Source organism: Netta rufina (assembly GCF_964035555.1).
Source record: "Netta rufina genome assembly, chromosome: 30".
Classification (NCBI taxonomy): domain Eukaryota; kingdom Metazoa; phylum Chordata; class Aves; order Anseriformes; family Anatidae; genus Netta; species Netta rufina.
Genome location: NC_140154.1, coordinates 57,745 through 78,324, shown reverse-complemented (window position 1 = coordinate 78,324; position 20,580 = coordinate 57,745). Strand labels below are relative to the sequence as shown.

Genomic DNA, 20,580 nt, shown 5'->3' with positions numbered 1-20,580 from the left:
GGTGAGTCCGTGGTGAGCAGGTTACAGCACTCGGTGCAGGCAGAAGAGCGCCCAGGGTTGCAGGTGACGTGGCCAGACCAGTGGTGACAGGGTGCTGGGCCTCCAAAACAAAGGCAATACCCTTGCAGATTTTTGCAGGCAGATGTTATTGTGGTAGGGTTCTCTGGAAGAAGGCTGGGTCCCTGACCAAATCCCCAGGCAGACAAGCATCCCCCCCCCGCGAGCAGGCCACCCTCCATCAGTCCAATTCCCAGCCCCGTCCACAGGACCAAACCATTCAAGTCCTCCACAACCTGAAATGCATCACTGATATTCCTCCTCCCCGGAGCTGCTCCTATGTCCAAAGCCAGACCCAATGCGGCCAGAATGAGAAAGGTCCCCAGATCTTGACCCCAGAGCACTAGAGCTATACCCTTCATGGACAGAACTGAAGGAATCCCCAGAGGTGGATATCTCACAATGAAAACCTTCCCCACCAGCAGATGTACAGGAACCATATCCTGAACTACCACAACCTCCAGAAATGGAGCCTCTCCTACCACAATTGCCTCCAGAGCTAGAGCCTCCTCCAGAGCCTCCTCCTCCTCCACAGATGGACCCTCCACTGCCATAGCTCGATCCACTACGACCTGAGCTCCCAGGGCCTCCAGAAATGGACCCACTGCCTCCATAACTTCCTCCAGAACCTGAGCTGCCTCCTCCTCCTCCTCCACAGATGGACCCTCCACTGCCATAGCTCGACCCACCATGACCTGAGCTTCCAGAGCCTCCAGAAATGGATCCTCTTCTACCACCAGAACTGCCTCCTCCTCCTCCACAGATGGACCCTCCACTGCCATAGCTCGATCCGCCATGTCCTGAGCTTCCACCTTCACCCGATATGGACCCTCTTCTACCACCAGAGCTTCCTCCAGAGCTGCCTCCTCCTCCAGAGATGGACCCTCCACTGCCGTAGCTCGATCCACCATGACCAGAGCTTCCAGAGCCTCCAGAAATGGACCCACCACCTCCATGACTTCCTCCTATGCCAGAGCCAGAACCTCCTCCTCCTCCACAGATCGACCCTCCACTGCCATAGCTTGATCCACCGTGACCTGAACTTCCAGAGCCTCCAGAAATGGATCCTCTCCTGCCACAGCTCCCTCCAGAGCTAGAGCTTCCTCCAGAGCCTCCTCCTCCTCCACAGATGGACCCTCCACTGCCGTAGCTCGATCCACCATGACCTGAGCTTCCAGAGCCTCCAGAAATGGATCCTCTCCTGCCACAGCTCCCTCCAGAGCTAGAGCTTCCTCCAGAGCCTCCTCCTCCTCCACAGATGGACCCTCCACTGCCGTAGCTCGATCCGCCATGTCCTGAGCTTCCACCTTCACCTGATATGGACCCTCTTCTACTACCAGAGCTGCCTCCAGAGCCCCCTCCTCCTCCTCCTCCTCCACAAATGGACCCTCCACTTCCATAGCTCGATCCACCATGACCTGAGCTCCCAGAGCCTCCGGAAATGGACCCTCTTCTACCACCAGAACTGCCTCCTCCTCCTCCTCCTCCACAGATGGACCCTCCACTTCCATAGCTCGATCCACCATGACCTGAGCCTCCAGAGCCTCCAGAAATTGACCCTCTTCTACCACTGCTGCCTCCAGAGCTAGAGCCTCCTCCAGAGCCTCCTCCTCCTCCACAGATGGACCCTCCACTGCCATAGCTCGATCCACCATGACCAGAGCTTCCAGAGCCTCCAGAAATGGACCCACCACCTCCATAACTTCCTCCTATGCCGGAGCCAGAGCCTCCTCCTCCTCCACAGATGTGCCCTCCACTGCCATAGCTTGATCCACCATGACCTGAGCTTCCAGAGCCTCCAGAAATGGACCCTCTTCTACCACAGCTGCCTCCAGAGCTAGGGCCTCCTCCAGAGCCTCCTCCTCCTCCACAGATGGACCCTCCACTGCCATAGCTCGATCCGCCATGTCCTGAGCTTCCACCTTCACCCGATATGGACCCTCTTCTACCACCAGAGCCTCCTCCAGAGCCTCCTCCTCCTCCACAGATGGACCCTCCACTGCCGTAGCTCGATCCACCATGACCTGAGCTTCCAGAGCCTCCAGAAATGGACCCACCACCTCCATAACTTCCTCCTATGCCGGAGCCAGAGCCTCCTCCTCCTCCACAGATGTGCCCTCCACTGCCGTAGCTCGATCCACCATGACCTGAGCTTCCAGAGCCTCCAGAAATGGATCCTCTCCTGCCACAGCTCCCTCCAGAGCTAGAGCCTCCTCCAGAGCCACCTCCTCCTCCTCCACAGATGGACCCTCCACTTCCATAGCTCGATCCGCCATGTCCTGAGCTTCCAGAGCCTTCAGAAATGGACCCTCTTCTACCACTGCTGCCTCCAGAGCTAGAGCCTCCTCCAGAGCCGCCTCCTCCTCCACAGATGGACCCTCCACTTCCATAGCTCGATCCACCATGTCCTGAGCTTCCACCTTCACCCGATATGGACCCTCTTCTACTACCAGAGCTGCCTCCAGAGCCTCCTCCTCCTCCTCCTCCTCCACAGATGTGCCCTCCACTTCCATAGCTCGATCCACCATGTCCTGAGCTTCCAGAGCCTTCAGAAATGGACCCTCTTCTACCACTGCTGCCTCCAGAGCTAGAGCCTCCTCCAGAGCCTCCTCCTCCTCCACAGATGGACCCTCCACTTCCATAGCTCGATCCACCATGACCTGAGCTTCCAGAGCCTCCAGAAATGGACCCTCTTCTACCACCAGAGCTGCCTCCAGAGCCTCCTCCTCCTCCACAGATGGACCCTCCACTGCCGTAGCTCGATCCACCATGACCTGAGCTTCCAGAGCCTCCAGAAATGGACCCACCACCTCCATAACTTCCTCCTATGCCAGAGCCAGAACCTCCTCCTCCTCCACAGATGGACCCTCCACTGCCGTAGCTCGATCCACCATGACCTGAGCTTCCAGAGCCTCCAGAAATGGACCCTCTTCTACCACTGCTGCCTCCAGAGCTAGAGCCTCCTCCAGAGCCTCCTCCTCCTCCACAGATGGACCCTCCACTGCCGTAGCTCGATCCGCCATGACCTGAGCTTCCAGAGCCTCCAGAAATGGATCCTCTCCTGCCACAGCTCCCTCCAGAGCTAGAGCTTCCTCCAGAGCCTCCTCCTCCTCCACAGATGGACCCTCCACTGCCGTAGCTCGATCCGCCATGTCCTGAGCTTCCACCTTCACCTGATATGGACCCTCTTCTACTACCAGAGCTGCCTCCAGAGCCCCCTCCTCCTCCTCCTCCTCCACAAATGGACCCTCCACTTCCATAGCTCGATCCACCATGACCTGAGCTCCCAGAGCGTCCAGAAATGGACCCTCTTCTACCACCAGAACTGCCTCCTCCTCCTCCTCCTCCACAGATGGACCCTCCACTTCCATAGCTCGATCCACCATGACCTGAGCTTCCAGAGCCTTCAGAAATGGACCCTCTTCTACCACAGCTGCCTCCAGAGCTAGAGCCTCCTCCAGAGCCACCTCCTCCTACTCCACAGATGGACCCTCCACTGCCGTAGCTCGATCCACCATGTCCTGAGCTTCCAGAGCCTTCAGAAATGGACCCTCTTCTACCACTGCTGCCTCCAGAGCTAGAGCCTCCTCCAGAGCCACCTCCTCCTCCTCCACAGATGGACCCTCCACTGCCATAGCTCGATCCACCATGACCAGAGCTTCCAGAGCCTCCAGAAATGGACCCACCACCTCCATGACTTCCTCCTATGCCAGAGCCAGAGCCTCCTCCTCCTCCACAGATGGACCCTCCACTGCCGTAGCTCGATCCACCATGACCTGAGCTTCCAGAGCCTCCAGAAATGGATCCTCTCCTGCCACAGCTCCCTCCATAGCTAGAGCCTCCTCCAGAGCCGCCTCCTCCTCCACAGATGGACCCTCCACTTCCATAGCTCGATCCGCCATGTCCTGAGCTTCCACCTTCACCCGATATGGACCCTCTTCTACTACCAGAGCTGCCTCCAGAGCCTCCTCCTCCTCCTCCTCCTCCACAGATGTGCCCTCCACTTCCATAGCTCGATCCACCATGTCCTGAGCTTCCAGAGCCTTCAGAAATGGACCCTCTTCTACCACTGCTGCCTCCAGAGCTAGAGCCTCCTCCAGAGCCTCCTCCTCCTCCACAGATGGACCCTCCACTGCCGTAGCTCGATCCACCATGACCAGAGCTTCCAGAGCCTCCAGAAATGGACCCACCACCTCCATAACTTCCTCCTATGCCAGAGCCAGAGCCTCCTCCTCCTCCACAGATCGACCCTCCACTGCCATAGCTTGATCCACCGTGACTTGAACTTCCATAGCCTCCAGAAATGGACCCTCTTCTACCACAGCTGCCTCCAGAGCTAGGGCCTCCTCCAGAGCCTCCTCCTCCTCCACAGATGGACCCTCCACTGCCGTAGCTCGATCCACCATGACCTGAGCTTCCAGAGCCTCCAGAAATGGACCCTCTTCTACCACTGCTGCCTCCAGAGCTAGAGCCTCCTCCAGAGCCACCTCCTCCTCCTCCACAGATGGACCCTCCACTGCCATAGCTCGATCCACCATGACCAGAGCTTCCAGAGCCTCCAGAAATGGACCCACCACCTCCATGACTTCCTCCTATGCCAGAGCCAGAGCCTCCTCCTCCTCCACAGATGGACCCTCCACTGCCGTAGCTCGATCCACCATGACCTGAGCTTCCAGAGCCTCCAGAAATGGATCCTCTCCTGCCACAGCTCCCTCCATAGCTAGAGCCTCCTCCAGAGCCGCCTCCTCCTCCACAGATGGACCCTCCACTTCCATAGCTCGATCCGCCATGTCCTGAGCTTCCACCTTCACCCGATATGGACCCTCTTCTACTACCAGAGCTTCCTCCAGAGCTGCCTCCTCCTCCACAGATGGACCCTCCACTGCCGTAGCTCGATCCACCATGACCTGAGCTTCCAGAGCCTCCAGAAATGGACCCACCACCTCCATAACTTCCTCCTATGCCAGAGCCAGAACCTCCTCCTCCTCCACAGATGGACCCTCCACTGCCGTAGCTCGATCCACCATGACCTGAGCTTCCAGAGCCTCCAGAAATGGACCCTCTTCTACCACTGCTGCCTCCAGAGCTAGAGCCTCCTCCAGAGCCTCCTCCTCCTCCACAGATGGACCCTCCACTGCCGTAGCTCGATCCGCCATGACCTGAGCTTCCAGAGCCTCCAGAAATGGATCCTCTCCTGCCACAGCTCCCTCCAGAGCTAGAGCTTCCTCCAGAGCCTCCTCCTCCTCCACAGATGGACCCTCCACTGCCGTAGCTCGATCCGCCATGTCCTGAGCTTCCACCTTCACCTGATATGGACCCTCTTCTACTACCAGAGCTGCCTCCAGAGCCCCCTCCTCCTCCTCCTCCTCCACAAATGGACCCTCCACTTCCATAGCTCGATCCACCATGACCTGAGCTCCCAGAGCGTCCAGAAATGGACCCTCTTCTACCACCAGAACTGCCTCCTCCTCCTCCTCCTCCACAGATGGACCCTCCACTTCCATAGCTCGATCCACCATGACCTGAGCTTCCAGAGCCTTCAGAAATGGACCCTCTTCTACCACAGCTGCCTCCAGAGCTAGAGCCTCCTCCAGAGCCACCTCCTCCTCCTCCACAGATGGACCCTCCACTGCCGTAGCTCGATCCACCATGTCCTGAGCTTCCAGAGCCTTCAGAAATGGACCCTCTTCTACCACTGCTGCCTCCAGAGCTAGAGCCTCCTCCAGAGCCACCTCCTCCTCCTCCACAGATGGACCCTCCACTGCCATAGCTCGATCCACCATGACCAGAGCTTCCAGAGCCTCCAGAAATGGACCCACCACCTCCATGACTTCCTCCTATGCCAGAGCCAGAGCCTCCTCCTCCTCCACAGATGGACCCTCCACTGCCGTAGCTCGATCCACCATGACCTGAGCTTCCAGAGCCTCCAGAAATGGATCCTCTCCTGCCACAGCTCCCTCCATAGCTAGAGCCTCCTCCAGAGCCGCCTCCTCCTCCACAGATGGACCCTCCACTTCCATAGCTCGATCCGCCATGTCCTGAGCTTCCACCTTCACCCGATATGGACCCTCTTCTACTACCAGAGCTGCCTCCAGAGCCTCCTCCTCCTCCTCCACAGATGTGCCCTCCACTTCCATAGCTCGATCCACCATGTCCTGAGCTTCCAGAGCCTTCAGAAATGGACCCTCTTCTACCACTGCTGCCTCCAGAGCTAGAGCCTCCTCCAGAGCCTCCTCCTCCTCCACAGATGGACCCTCCACTGCCGTAGCTCGATCCACCATGACCAGAGCTTCCAGAGCCTCCAGAAATGGACCCACCACCTCCATAACTTCCTCCTATGCCAGAGCCAGAGCCTCCTCCTCCTCCACAGATCGACCCTCCACTGCCATAGCTTGATCCACCGTGACTTGAACTTCCATAGCCTCCAGAAATGGACCCTCTTCTACCACAGCTGCCTCCAGAGCTAGAGCCTCCTCCAGAGCCTCCTCCTCCTCCACAGATGGACCCTCCACTGCCGTAGCTCGATCCACCATGACCTGAGCTTCCAGAGCCTCCAGAAATGGACCCTCTTCTACCACTGCTGCCTCCAGAGCTAGAGCCTCCTCCAGAGCCACCTCCTCCTCCTCCACAGATGGACCCTCCACTGCCATAGCTCGATCCACCATGACCAGAGCTTCCAGAGCCTCCAGAAATGGACCCACCACCTCCATGACTTCCTCCTATGCCAGAGCCAGAGCCTCCTCCTCCTCCACAGATGGACCCTCCACTGCCGTAGCTCGATCCACCATGACCTGAGCTTCCAGAGCCTCCAGAAATGGATCCTCTCCTGCCACAGCTCCCTCCATAGCTAGAGCCTCCTCCAGAGCCGCCTCCTCCTCCACAGATGGACCCTCCACTTCCATAGCTCGATCCGCCATGTCCTGAGCTTCCACCTTCACCCGATATGGACCCTCTTCTACTACCAGAGCTGCCTCCAGAGCCTCCTCCTCCTCCTCCTCCTCCACAGATGTGCCCTCCACTTCCATAGCTCGATCCACCATGTCCTGAGCTTCCAGAGCCTTCAGAAATGGACCCTCTTCTACCACTGCTGCCTCCAGAGCTAGAGCCTCCTCCAGAGCCTCCTCCTCCTCCACAGATGGACCCTCCACTGCCGTAGCTCGATCCACCATGACCTGAGCTTCCAGAGCCTCCAGAAATGGACCCTCTTCTACCACCAGAGCTTCCTCCAGAGCCTCCTCCTCCTCCACAGATGGACCCTCCACTGCCATAGCTCGATCCGCCATGTCCTGAGCTTCCACCTTCACCCGATATGGACCCTCTTCTACCACCAGAGCTTCCTCCAGAGCTGCCTCCTCCTCCACAGATGGACCCTCCACTGCCGTAGCTCGATCCACCATGACCTGAGCTTCCAGAGCCTCCAGAAATGGACCCACCACCTCCATAACTTCCTCCTATGCCAGAGCCAGAACCTCCTCCTCCTCCACAGATGGACCCTCCACTGCCGTAGCTCGATCCACCATGACCTGAGCTTCCAGAGCCTCCAGAAATGGACCCTCTTCTACCACTGCTGCCTCCAGAGCTAGAGCCTCCTCCAGAGCCTCCTCCTCCTCCACAGATGGACCCTCCACTGCCATAGCTCGATCCGCCATGACCTGAGCTTCCACCTTCACCCGATATGGACCCTCTTCTACTACCAGAGCTGCCTCCAGAGCCTCCTCCTCCTCCTCCTCCTCCACAGATGTGCCCTCCACTTCCATAACTCGATCCACCATGACCTGAGCTTCCAGAGCCTCCAGAAATGGACCCTCTTCTACCACAGCTGCCTCCAGAGCTAGAGCCTCCTCCAGAGCCTCCTCCTCCTCCACAGATGGACCCTCCACTGCCGTAGCTCGATCCACCATGACCTGAGCTTCCAGAGCCTCCAGAAATGGATCCTCTCCTGCCACAGCTCCCTCCAGAGCTAGAGCTTCCTCCAGAGCCTCCTCCTCCTCCACAGATGGACCCTCCACTGCCGTAGCTCGATCCGCCATGTCCTGAGCTTCCACCTTCACCCGATATGGACCCTCTTCTACTACCAGAGCTGCCTCCAGAGCCTCCTCCTCCTCCTCCTCCTCCTCCTCCACAGATGTGCCCTCCACTTCCATAGCTCGATCCGCCATGTCCTGAGCTTCCACCTTCACCCGATATGGAGCCTCTTCTACCACCAGAGCTTCCTCCAGACCTAGAGCTGCCTCCACAAATGGACCCTCCACTGCCATAGCTCGATCCGCCATGTCCTGAGCTTCCACCTTCACCTGATATGGACCCTCTTCTACTACCAGAGCTGCCTCCAGAGCCCCCTCCTCCACAAATGGACCCTCCACTGCCATAGCTCGATCCACCATGACCTGAGCCTCCAGAGCCTCCAGAAATTGACCCTCTTCTACCACTGCTGCCTCCAGAGCTAGAGCCTCCTCCAGAGCCTCCTCCTCCTCCACAGATGGACCCTCCACTGCCATAGCTCGATCCACTATGTCCTGAGCTTCCGCCTTCACCCGATATGGACCCTCTTCTACCACCAGAGCTTCCTCCAGAGCTGCCTCCTCCTCCACAGATGGACCCTCCACTGCCGTAGCTTGACCCACCATGACCAGAGCTTCCAGAGCCTCCAGAAATAGACCCACCGCCTCCATAACTTCCTCCAGAACCTGAGCCGCCTCCTCTTCCTCCACAGATGGACCCTCCACTGCCATAGCTCGATCCACTATGACTTGAACTTCCAGAGCTCCCAGACTTGGACCCACCACCTCCAGAGCTTCCTCCAGAGGCAGAGCCTCCTCCTCCACAGATGGATCCTCCACTGCCATAGCTTGATCCACCATGTCCTGAGCTCCCAGAGCTTCCGTACTTGGTTCCACCACCTCCGGAGCTTCCCCCTACTCCAGATCCAGAACCTCCTCCTTTGCAGATGGACCCTCCACTTCCATAGCTTGATCCTCCTTGACCTGAGCTTCCAGAACTCCCATACTTGGACCCACCTCCTCCAGAACCTCCTCCTCCACAGATGGACCCTCCACTGCCATAGCTCGATCCACTATGACTTGAACTTCCAGAGCTCCCAGACTTGGACCCACCACCTCCAGAGCTTCCTCCAGAGGCAGAGCCTCCTCCTCCACAGATGGATCCTCCACTGCCATAGCTTGATCCACCATGTCCTGAGCTCCCAGAGCTTCCGTACTTGGTTCCACCACCTCCGGAGCTTCCCCCTACTCCAGATCCAGAACCTCCTCCTTTGCAGATGGACCCTCCACTTCCATAGCTTGATCCTCCTTGACCTGAGCTTCCAGAACTCCCATACTTGGACCCACCTCCTCCAGAACCTCCTCCTCCACAGATGGACCCTCCACTGCCATAGCTCGATCCACTATGACCTGAGCTTCCAGAGCTCCCAGACTTGGACCCACCACCTCCAGAGCTTCCTCCAGAGGCAGAGCCTCCTCCTCCACAGATGGATCCTCCACTGCCATAGCTTGATCCACCATGTCCTGAGCTCCCAGAGCTTCCGTACTTGGTTCCACCACCTCCGGAGCTTCCCCCTACTCCAGATCCAGAACCTCCTCCTTTGCAGATGGACCCTCCACTTCCATAGCTTGATCCTCCTTGACCTGAGCTTCCAGAACTCCCATACTTGGACCCACCTCCTCCAGAGCTTCCTCCTCCTCCTCCTCCACAGATGGATCCTCCACTGCCATAACTCACACCCCCATGTTCTGAGCTTGCACCCACTCCTCCCTTTTCTGACATCGAACCTTTCCTTCCAGAGTTTTTTCTACCACCAGAGTTCATGCCTCCCTTCCCTGTTTTCACATCACCGGAGTCTCTTCCAATGCCACCAGCAGAACTCACAGTGTGTTTAACAATACCTGCAAGGAATGAAAACATATCCACCTCATTTTTTGGCTGTAAGTATTATAAGCAAAATTCATATATATATATATATATATATATATTTTATGGCTGTCACCAGAGCTTTTCTAGTACTCATAAAGGTGTCAGTTAGGATTGTCAGCAAGGTTCTTAATTTATCATTATAGTAATGAAATTTTGCCTGATCTGGTTCTGGGTCTTATGGCTTGACCAGCTTGTGTTTTACATGACCTATGTCTTACACTGCGAGTGAACATACAGTGCAGCCTTTTCTTTTAGGAAGGAAAGCACTGGTCAGTCTTTCCTTTAGCTCCTACTTTCATAGATTTGAAGACTTTTTTTTTCATTTAGTTCTGACATTTTAGTTCTGACCATATGGACATTCTAAGTGATATATTTCCTGTTTCCTAGAGATTTGGTTCAATTTAACTGTTAAGTTCAAAATTTAGTAGATCAAGACTGACACATACATTAGCATATAACTGCGTATATACAGGCATGTACACACACTCTCAGAAGGGAGTACCATTTACTTTGTTTCCCTAGGAAAGTAATGTAGAAGCACATGGGGTTGTTCTGGTGCTGGTTGTTAGGTGCTGCTGACAGCAGAATTGTAACAGTGCCCTTAAGAAAGCAAAGCAAAACCTCGAGATACTTACAGATCGTGGCTGGTGCGCCTTCTTGTATCCTGTGGATGAAAAGCAGCACTGAGACGATGCAGCCAATAAATACAAAAGTAAGCCTAGGCTCTATCAACAGGCTGAAAAAATCTCATCCCTTAAAGGCAGCAATTCTCCTAAGTGATGGGTGAGAGGATGGGACAGAGTGCACAGCACAGCTGCTCCCAGCCAGGGGGAACAGCCTATACCTACCTGGTCTCCTCCTCCTCGAGCAGTGACCTGTACATGGCAATTTCAATATCTAGGGCCAATTTCACATTCAGGAGCTCCTGATAATCATGAAGAATTTGAGCCAGGTTATCTCTGGCCTGCTGCAGGGCGTTCTCCAGCTCCTGAAGCTTTCTCTGGCCGTCTCTGACAGCAGAGCTCCCACGCTGCTCAGCATCCTTAATGGCTTCTTCGTGTTCAGCATTCTGCAGAGGGCACAGAGAGAATGCATCTGTAGCCCTCCAACAGAACAGGGATTTTCCAGCTCTCCTGCCTCAGTGACAGAGCTCAAACAATACAACACCTGATTGGGTTAATCAACTCAAATTACAACCCGGCGTAGACACCCAAAATCTAAATCTGCTTCATTTTGAAGAGCAAATATCATCTCTAGGTTTGCCTCCAAAGGACAGGCTACATTGAGCTGAGCGCAGGACAGGCTGCATTTAAACCCCGTGTAAGAATGACCTGAATAGTTCAGTCTTGTTGGAAAGTATCAGCTTTACCTTTTTCCTTACGATTTCAATTTCCGGTTGGAGTCTTTGGATCTGCCTGGTAAGTTCCTGGATTTCCTGGTAACTATTCTTTAGTTGCTCCCGTTGATTTACCCACATGTTCTGAAGGTCCTGGTACTGATGTGCAGCAAGAAGAGAACAGAATTTTTGGTTTCTGAGCCAAGGAACCCCAAGCCAGGCACGGACTTGCCTCCCTGCCTAGATGATGCCTACTCACCCTGCCTCGGTACATGGCATCTACTTCAGCTTTGCTTTTCTGAGCAATTGCTTCGTACTCCTGCCTGACCTCCTCAACGACGCCATCCATGTTCAGCTCCCTGTTGTTGTCCATGGACAGAACAATGTTGGTGTTGCCAGCCACTGTTTGCAGCTGGGACAGCTCCTGCAAGGAAAACAAGATTTGGGATTTCAACAGCCAACTGAGCAGTTCAGGCCCTGTTAGGAGGAACAACACGGAACCTCGGGACAGTTACCACCAGAGTTCCCCTGCATGCCCCAGGTCCTATCACTCCACCACCAGCTGTAATTGTCAAGTGTCTTTTCCAGCCTTCATGACACACCTGCCCCCTTCACTCACAGATAAAAAACAATTTTATTAGATGCAAGGCCAAGGATGACCCACTCTGCAACACCACCCTACAGACAAAGGGGAATTTTCCTGAAGCCTCCAAAGATGCATGTGCTTCCTGACCCAAGGGGAAGTTTTTAACCAGAGGCATACTCACAGCATCATGCAAGCATCTGAGGAACTCAAGTTCCTGCTTCAGTATTTCCACCCGAACTTCAAACTCCATCTTCCCCATGTAGGCACTGTCCAGCTCCTGCAAGAAAAACCACAGACTCTTATGTGTCTTTGATGGCAAACTCTCCACCAAAATGCTATTCTTGCAAGACTTGATAATATCTAATTAAGCCCTCAATCCCAGAGTCGGAGAATCTCAGCTTCATTTGAAAATTTCTCTCCTTGCTTGCAGTGAGAAGATCTGGTTTTATATTACTCCAGTTAGAGTAATATTTGCTTAACCATCCAGTTGCTCTTTTATTTCTGAGGCTTTGAGTTAACTCAGTGTCCCGCATTACTTCACCTTTTTAAGTTCCACAAACTCCTCTTCCTTGGATGTGCGCTTGTTGATTTCATCCTCGAATCTATCACAGCAGAGAAAAGAAATATGTAGCTCATTGCCTGTCTTAATTTTTCAGTCAAGTGGCTCAGAAAACAAATGGAATGGCCCAAACAGCGAATGTGTCAAGCTTTTATTTAACTTCATTTAATTTCTGGCAGCTGCAAAACCATTGGCAAACCCTCTGCACAGGCATAAGCTACGTCAGCAGACAGAACATGCTATGCATCATCTACCATGCCCTCGTGACTTCAAACTTGTTTCATGTAGACAAGAATTATGTCTCTTGGGTGCCACTGAGCCAGCAGAAGCAACTCTTCTCAACTTGCCCCCCGCTCAGCTCTGTCCCTCCTCCCCCTGCCACCAGGTTTACCAAACCCCTGTCAGAGAAGCAGGGGTGAGGAATCCAGGGCTGCTCGCTGCCTGGGGGAGGCAGGGCATGAAGGAGGACCAAAAGGATAAATCCACAGATTTCTCCTGTCACTGCGCTGGGTTCTACCCCCACCGGATCCACTCTGTTCTTCCAGCTTCAGCATCTCACAGTGAACCTGCCGCAGAGCAGTGCTACAGCGACTACAAAATGCTTGAAGGCAAGAAGCTAAGCCATACCATCCCAGAGCACAATTATCACCGCTTTGGAAAATTCCAGCTCTACAATCTGCCTTTTCCCAGTCTTGAGATTATTCACCTCTTTTTGTAATCTTCAACAAGCTGAAGCATATTATAGGCTTCTGGATCCAGCTGCTCCTTCTGGCTCTGGAGCGTCTCCAGCTGCCTCTGCAGGTTGCTGATGTATGACTGGAAGAACGTGGCGATGTTCCTGCTCTCCTCCGGGTGGGAGCTCTGCTGCTGCAGAAGTTCCCACTTGGTCATCAGGGCCTGGTTCTGCCGCTCAAGACATTGAACCTGGAAGGCAAAGCAGAGGAGTATGGCAGCAGCACATAGGCAAGAAGAAACAACCCCTTCACAGACCACACAGGACCACTCTATAAATACCTCTCGCCTTAGAGAAGGGGATCAGAAAGACCTACACTGTGCAGAGCTGGCATTTTTGGAAAACTAAAGGGACAGCAAAAAAGGTTGTAAGCTGGGAGCTGACATCCAGAAGGTTCCAAAAAAAAAAAAAGAAAAAGTCAAAGGTGCTCCTATTTTTTCAGCATTAAGCTTGCTTAAAATAGCTGGGTGTAACCAACGAGTTTCTGTAAGGTGATACAAGAAGCCCTTATGTCTTCACGTGGGACAAATAACACCAGCTTCCACCCCGTACAGAGACTCATGTGAACACCCAAACAGAGGCACATGCCAGGTCCATGTGGGTGGAAGTGTTTTTCTGGATGTTTTGCTCCCGTGCCTGTGAGTAGGAATGGCTGGGAAGATAAGACTGCACGTAGAGGTGGAGGCGTTGGGCAGAACACAAAGAAAGGTAAAGAACAACGTGGGGGCCACCGGCCACTGGGAAGAGGCTCAGGGCTCCAAGCAAAGGAGTCACTCTCTGCTTCGTGGTCGGTAGAAATGTGACTTTTGCTTTGCTTGGGAAAAAGAAACAGAACATACCAAGGATGTCCAAGTCTACCACCCGTTCCTCTTGCTAGCACAAACAATTCTCAAGCCCCAGGACACAACTAGCCATGTACATAACCTTTTCCTCTAAAGGGAAATGAGTTACGATGTCGGTGACATCCTGGCAGTTTGTTATTGTCTTGCCACAAAAGACAACTCAGAGATACTTATCCCAGGGCTAAATGTGATTCATGCAGAAGCATTTATAGCAAGCTATTAACAACTTCACACCAGCGTAAGAGAATCCAGGGGAATTTTGGGGGCAGAGGATGCAATGTAAAAGGGGATCAGATGCCTGAATCAGGTGTGTCCCCATGTCTCGTGGGCACTGAAGCACCCCTGCTGTTCCCCCCTCCTGGATAAGAAGTCCAAAAAGAACAGGGACTCACCTTATCGATGAATGATGCGAATTTGTTGTTGAGAGTCTTAATCTGTTCTTTCTCATCTGACCGCATCCTCTGGAACTCGGGGTCAACTTGTACTTGTATCGGCCTCAGCAGGCTGGTGTTGACGCGGACCTCCTCGATGCCTCTGCTGATGCCAGCATGTCCAAAGTCCAGTCCAGCCCCTTGCTCGCTAAAGGCAAGGCCAAGATATCCACCACGTGCCCCTCCGCCTGGTCCTCCTCCATACACGCTACCACCACTGTGAAAATCTCCCACAAAACACCCTCTTCTTCCAAAGCCCCTATCAAAATATCTCCCACCACCGAACCCCAGGCACCTGCCATATCCTCCTTCTCCTCCATAGCCTCCACCGGGATAAACATTCCTAAACCCTCCGAGGCTGTGGAGACTCCTGCTGCCATACCCATACCCGTAACCACCGCATCTCTCCTCTCTGTCGCCTTCCCAATGGCTCATGGCAGCCGCGCTCCTCCCGCTCCCCAGTGTGCCGCAGTGAGCAGAAGAAGAGCTGAAGTACCCGTCCCCAAATCTGGAGAAGTGGTGGCTCATCGCGCTGCTTTCGGAGTGTTAGGGCAAGATGAGCAAGCAGGTGGGGATGGTGCAAAACAGGAGCAGAAACGAGTGAAGGATCCTCAGCTCCTCTGCTGGGGGTGACAGAAGTTCTCCTTTATATGATCTGGGGGAGTTAGCCTCCATTCCGTGGTAATTAGCAGGTCTGTTAATATTGTTATTGGATTGGTTCATCAGGCAGCAATTAATGGGTGCTTGAATAGGGGACGGAGTAAACACCACACACCAATGGAGGAATTGTGAAACTCTCCAAATCCTGCTTGACTCATGAGCTTTGCTCAGATGAGATTTTCTTATCTCATTAGCGTGCCCTCCATTATTAATTACAACTCGCACAGTTATCCATATGCATTACCATGGTTTGTCCTCTCTTGAATTTCCCCACCGCTTTGGGCATTTCATTTTATGAGACGTGAGGTCTTGGTATTGCCCTCATAGTGATGGGCTGGGGTCGACCCACCTTGCTTCGTGCCATCACCCAAAGTATGTGCTACACAAAGCAGGCTGCGTCCTGCTGCTCACACCACTGAAAGCCTCCAGCTTTGACTAATATCTCATAAAAGTGAGCAAAATCCAATCCAGAGTCCCCAGAAGCACGGGTCGAACAATTTCCATGGGACAAGCTCCTCTCCCTGGTCCCTCGCACAGCTTTTGAATGCGCTGGGCTGCACCTCGAGAGGATGCGCCTCTTCCCAAGGATGTTGGACCGAGCCCCACAGGTACGTGGGTTACGTGGCCAGGGCTTCACAGACCTCACCCTGGGTCCCTTGGGAAGAGACTCAGAACCCCCTGAATGGGAGGTTTGTAGGGAGAGCTGGTGTACTTACAAGTGGGTGGGCTGAGACCTTGGAGCATCATTAGGCTCAGTAGGGGATTAGCACAATGCCAGATTTGCTTCCAGCTGCACCAGGCCACTGCAGGCACCTCACAAGAAAGTGCTGCACAAAAAACAGTGCCCACACAAAACCAGTGGCCTAAACTAACGCACCAGTTCCCCACACAAAGCAAACCACATGGCTGCTGAAGCATGCAGAAGCTCTGCACTGCTCTCCGAGGCACCAGCATCCCACAAACCCTGCCGGAGGAGCAGCCATCCTGCCCCGTGTGCCGTGTAAACTGGGCTGCTGCTGGGACCAGCACTGGTATGGCCCAGCCCCAGCACTGCATGGCCTCAAAACGGCTCAGCCTTGGCACAGCTCAGCCTCAACACAAACCAGCCTTGGCACGAATCAACCTTGGCACAGTGGCCCCAGCCACGCCTGGACCTGCTGAGCTGGCTGCAGAAGCAGTGATGCGTCTGGGCTCAGAGATGCTCGTGCATCCTGCGGAGGAAGGAGATGCCTCCTGCTGCCCCGCAGCCAGTTGGCATCACTCTCAGACGCCTCCAAGTAGCTCTGACACTTCACAGGAAACAGCAAGGCACACGTGGACCAAAAAGAAACAGCAGGAGAGGTCCCAACACGCATAGACCACAAGGACCACAGACCCAACACGTCCTTCCCTTGGGGGTGGATGATGCCGAGTCTGTCGGGGCGTGAGGCCCTTCAGGGGCCACGTGAGTCCCCCGGTTCTTTGGGTAGGGGGTTGAAGCAAATTAAAATAGTATCCAAAAGATGTCCAATTTACTGCCTAGTCTGCTTCTCATGCTCAAGGAAATGGATCTACTCTTGCAAAGGACCATTTAATCCACCCAAAATAGAAAGCTTAAATGGCTAAAATAAGCCAAGGAAGAAAAATGTGCAAGATCACCCAGGGACACAAACCAATGCCCTTTACAAGCCATGTTCGATGAGCACTGCAAGGAAATTGGCAGCCACTGGACACACAGCAGTATGGTACAGTAGTCCATTAATAAATACAGTACTTAAACTTAATAGCAGTGCAGATGGAAGAGATAGATGCGCATACACGGGATTGAAATTGCAGATCTCGAACACTGATTGCCTAAATACCTGTGTAAGTAGAGCCCTCAGACACCCAGGAAATGGGACTGGGGTCGCGTAGGCACACCTATAAAAATGCCTCTCGTCCCAGAGACTTTCGTTTTCCCCCACCTTCCATCGTCAGCACCAACGACAGCCATGAAGACGCTGGAAGGGAGGAAGAGGAGGAAGAGAAGCAAAAGGGCCCCACATCAGGGCATGTGCGGAGCCAGGCAAATTGCCAGCCCAGCACACCAACACCACGAAGCTTCCTGGAGAGGAAAGTTGGGAGGTCTGGGTGCCCCCTAAGGTGGAATGGCTTTGAGACTGACAGAGGCTGGAAACAGGTCCTGCAGGCTGGGAATATTTTTTGGGGGGGAAAAACGCTCATTTGCCTCAGTAAACAGAAGTGCCTTGTGGAAACACACCAGTTCCATAGTGCAGAACCAGGGTGGGAAGTGATGGAGCCCAACAGCACCAGGAGCTGCTTCGTGGTGCGGATGCACAGAAGTAACCTGGGGACCACAGCAGCTTGGGGACAGCCCCACATCTCTGCTGGCACACGGGTGGTTGCCTTTTGGGCTGAAGAAGGCCAGAAAATGGGATTGGGTGGAGACCAAGACACCAGGGGACCAGCCTGTAGGAGGCTGGAACCAACACTGAAGCTCACGAGGACAGCATCAGCCAGGCCAAGGGCTCTGGGAGCATCATCCCTCCCTGGGGCTTCAGAGCGGGTGCTCAGCTCCAAGAAAGCCAAAGCCCTGCAGGATGGAGCCTCTCCATGTCCTTCCCTGCCTCCTCTCACCTGCAGGATCTGCTTTAACGTGGTGGGCAGTGCTAGTGCTCCCTTTCAGCCTCAGGTCTGGACCAGCAGGTATTCTTCTGGTGCACACGCAGCATCGCTTCGCCTTGCAGACCCGTTAACAAGTGACTAATGGCTAATTATTGCAGGGTAACAGGAAGGTAAACAAGTCTATAACTTAATTTTAACCACCTATAATATTAAATGATCTATTCTGAAAATACTAATCATAATTATAATCTCTTAATCTCTTACTTCCCCTACAAGAATGTGAAAGTACCAATTTAACACAATGTGTGAAAATAATGAAGTAATTTTTCTACTGCTGTTACTAACTGCAGTGAGTGGATGAGGCAGAAGTTTGTTGCTTTCCTTACTTTATTTTATGCAGCTGCACTTGTGAGGAGGTAGAGCAGGGCCGCTCTAATGCCCTGGAGCTGGGGTGTGCTGTGCTGGAGCCATGCAGAGATGAAATCTCCAAAGGGTTTCAGGAGAAATAGAGACGAGCTGCAGAATATTAATTAAAATAAATAAATAAATAAATAAATAAAAGGAAAAATGAGCTTGAGGAGGAAACTGGATTGAACTCTAGGTTAAATGTGCCAAGTGCCATGAAAAACCCAAACTTCTTCCTGTGTGCAGCTGCTTCTCAGCAGGCAAACATCAATGTAAAAGGCACCCATGACACAAACAAAGGAAAAAGATAATGGCAGCTTCATGGTCTGGATCTGCAATAGGAGTAAGGAGAGGGAGTTGTTGGAACACCAGTGCTCAGCACACACAGGAGCAGCCCCCCAGGAGTTGCAGCTCCCCAGGAGTCTGAGCTCTTGGGGCTGGCTTCCAGCAGCTCCCCAGGGCCAGCAGCCAAAGTGAGCCCAGTCCAAGCTGTGACCCCACACCGCGCCCAGCAGGACTCCCACAAAACCCAAGGAAACCCAGGAAATGCTGGAAACCTGCTCAGTGGGCCTGTCCTGTCCAGCTAGGTGGGGGATCAGCAGCTCTCAGTGGGAGAGAGCACACTGAAAGAGTCACAGCAGGCAGCCAAAGGCACTGCTTGTGATGGGAGCAATTTTAATAACATCCTTCCCACCCCAGTAGGAAGTTGAAGCAGCTGGAAATAATTCTGGCAGATGTTCAGAATCCAGTAAACAATGTGATTAGCAGCCGGTAAAAGAAGTGGGTCCCTGTACTGCCTTCATTGTGCAGAGTGTCATTACAGCTGGGAAGGTCACCACACCCACACCATCATGCCTACGTCCCACCTGGGCTGGCCTCCCGCTTGGTTAGAGCTGATAATTAGTCTAATCAAGGTCAGACTTTGATCAATTGAGTAAATCACTCTTTTGAGTTATTGGAGCCTCAATTGCTGTCATTAGCTCTGCAGGAGCAATAACAGCACCCACAGGACAACAACGCCAGTGGAGAACAGGCAAACCAACACGAAGTACCAGAATTTTGGTTCTTCTTAGACTAGACCTATGCCCAGAAAGGGAAGGCTCCATCAAAAGGTCACGTAGTGTAAGCACCTTGTGGTGCCCAACTCTAAAGGCATTTTGTCTCATTTGTCCCTATTTTGTCTAATCTTGCCATGCTGAGCTGCTGCTCAGAGCTGTCCCTTATCAAGAGGAGCTTCCCAGGAAGCATCCTCTCCTGCTTTCTTCTCTGCTCACACGTTGTCACCAAATGGCTCTCCTCCTGAGCCCCAGCTGTTTTGGCTCTCTTCTGCTGCACGTTGCAGGGAGACAAGCAGCAAACTCTGGGCAGTAAGGAGTAGCTGAGATGTGTGTGCATGTACAAGTTTTCTACAATACACTTGATGTCCTTTCTGAGCCCTCTAGTGGCACCTGCCACAGTCTGTGCCTTGAAGTCCTCTCAGAGCCATGAACTGCACAGCTCAGTGCAATTCACCGAGCCCTCAGCCCAGCCGCAGGATGCCCCAGGACTGAAGCACCTTGCTGACGATGCTCTGGTAGCCTGATGCTACCACCCATCACTGCCCCACCACGAAATAACCCCCCTGCCCAGAAAAAGGACCTGGCAACCTGCTGCAGACTGCCACAGCCCACCACAAGACTTCACATGGTAAAAGTCACGGCTCCCACCTTGCCGACAGGAGGCAGGAGTTTTGCTGGGGTCTCAATTTGCTCCTTCCCCAGCATTGGCACCTTCTGAGCCCTGGGTTTGACACTGAGGCTGCGGGGTGCCAGCAAACCTTGGACCACAGTGACTTTGTGCACGGCAGCAGAGGTGGCAGATGGGATCTGGCCTCTCTTTTCCCCAAAAAAAACAATGTTTTCACCGGAAATTTGCTATACAACCAAAGCACCCTCCCAGCTGAGGACCTCTAACACTGCCATCCCCTCATCACAGGAGAAATACCTGCCACGGGGGGCCCTTCGTTCCCTTTCCTATGTCTGCAAGGAGCTGGGCTTGACTGGAGAGGTGAGAAGGGAGCGATCCAGGCCAGCTGATGGGCTTGGCTCCTTGGCTGCCAGCCCAGCCTCTGCTCCAGCAGGCTCCCAGCACCTGCGGAGGCGCAGACAGCACAAATGCCTTACTGGAGGGACTCCAGAGGGAGCTTTTTGCAGGAGGGAGGGAGGCGGGTGGCTCTGGGGACCCCCAGGAACAGCGCGAGGTCTGTGCCTGGGACAAAGACCCAGCTGAATCTGGACACACGTCAAGCCCTCTAAAGACGAGGCAAGGCTGAGGACCAGCAGCTCAGACAGACCTGTCACAAATGTAGTTATTCATTGGCAATGCAATGCCTCACTTGTCCTTTCATCCATCTGTCAGCAGGCAGCAAAGCATCACACAGACAGTCCTCCCTTTAGGT

General features: G+C 53.7%; 1 protein-coding gene across 1 annotated transcript; it reads right to left on the bottom strand.

The window, feature by feature from the left end:
* Nucleotides 1-9,632: 9,632 nt before the first annotated feature.
* Nucleotides 9,633-14,860, bottom strand: LOC311220174 (keratin, type II cytoskeletal 71-like; the record flags this gene model as incomplete). The annotated part of the gene is made up of 10 exons (XM_084303636.1): nt 9,633-9,781; nt 10,623-10,651; nt 10,836-11,056; nt 11,357-11,482; nt 11,583-11,747; nt 12,091-12,186; nt 12,451-12,511; nt 13,175-13,392; nt 14,436-14,622; nt 14,709-14,860. The coding sequence occupies 10 exons, from the start codon at nt 14,858-14,860 to the stop codon at nt 9,633-9,635; spliced, it is 1,404 nt and encodes a 467-aa protein (XP_084159762.1).
* Between the last annotated feature and the right edge of the window lie 5,720 nt (nt 14,861-20,580).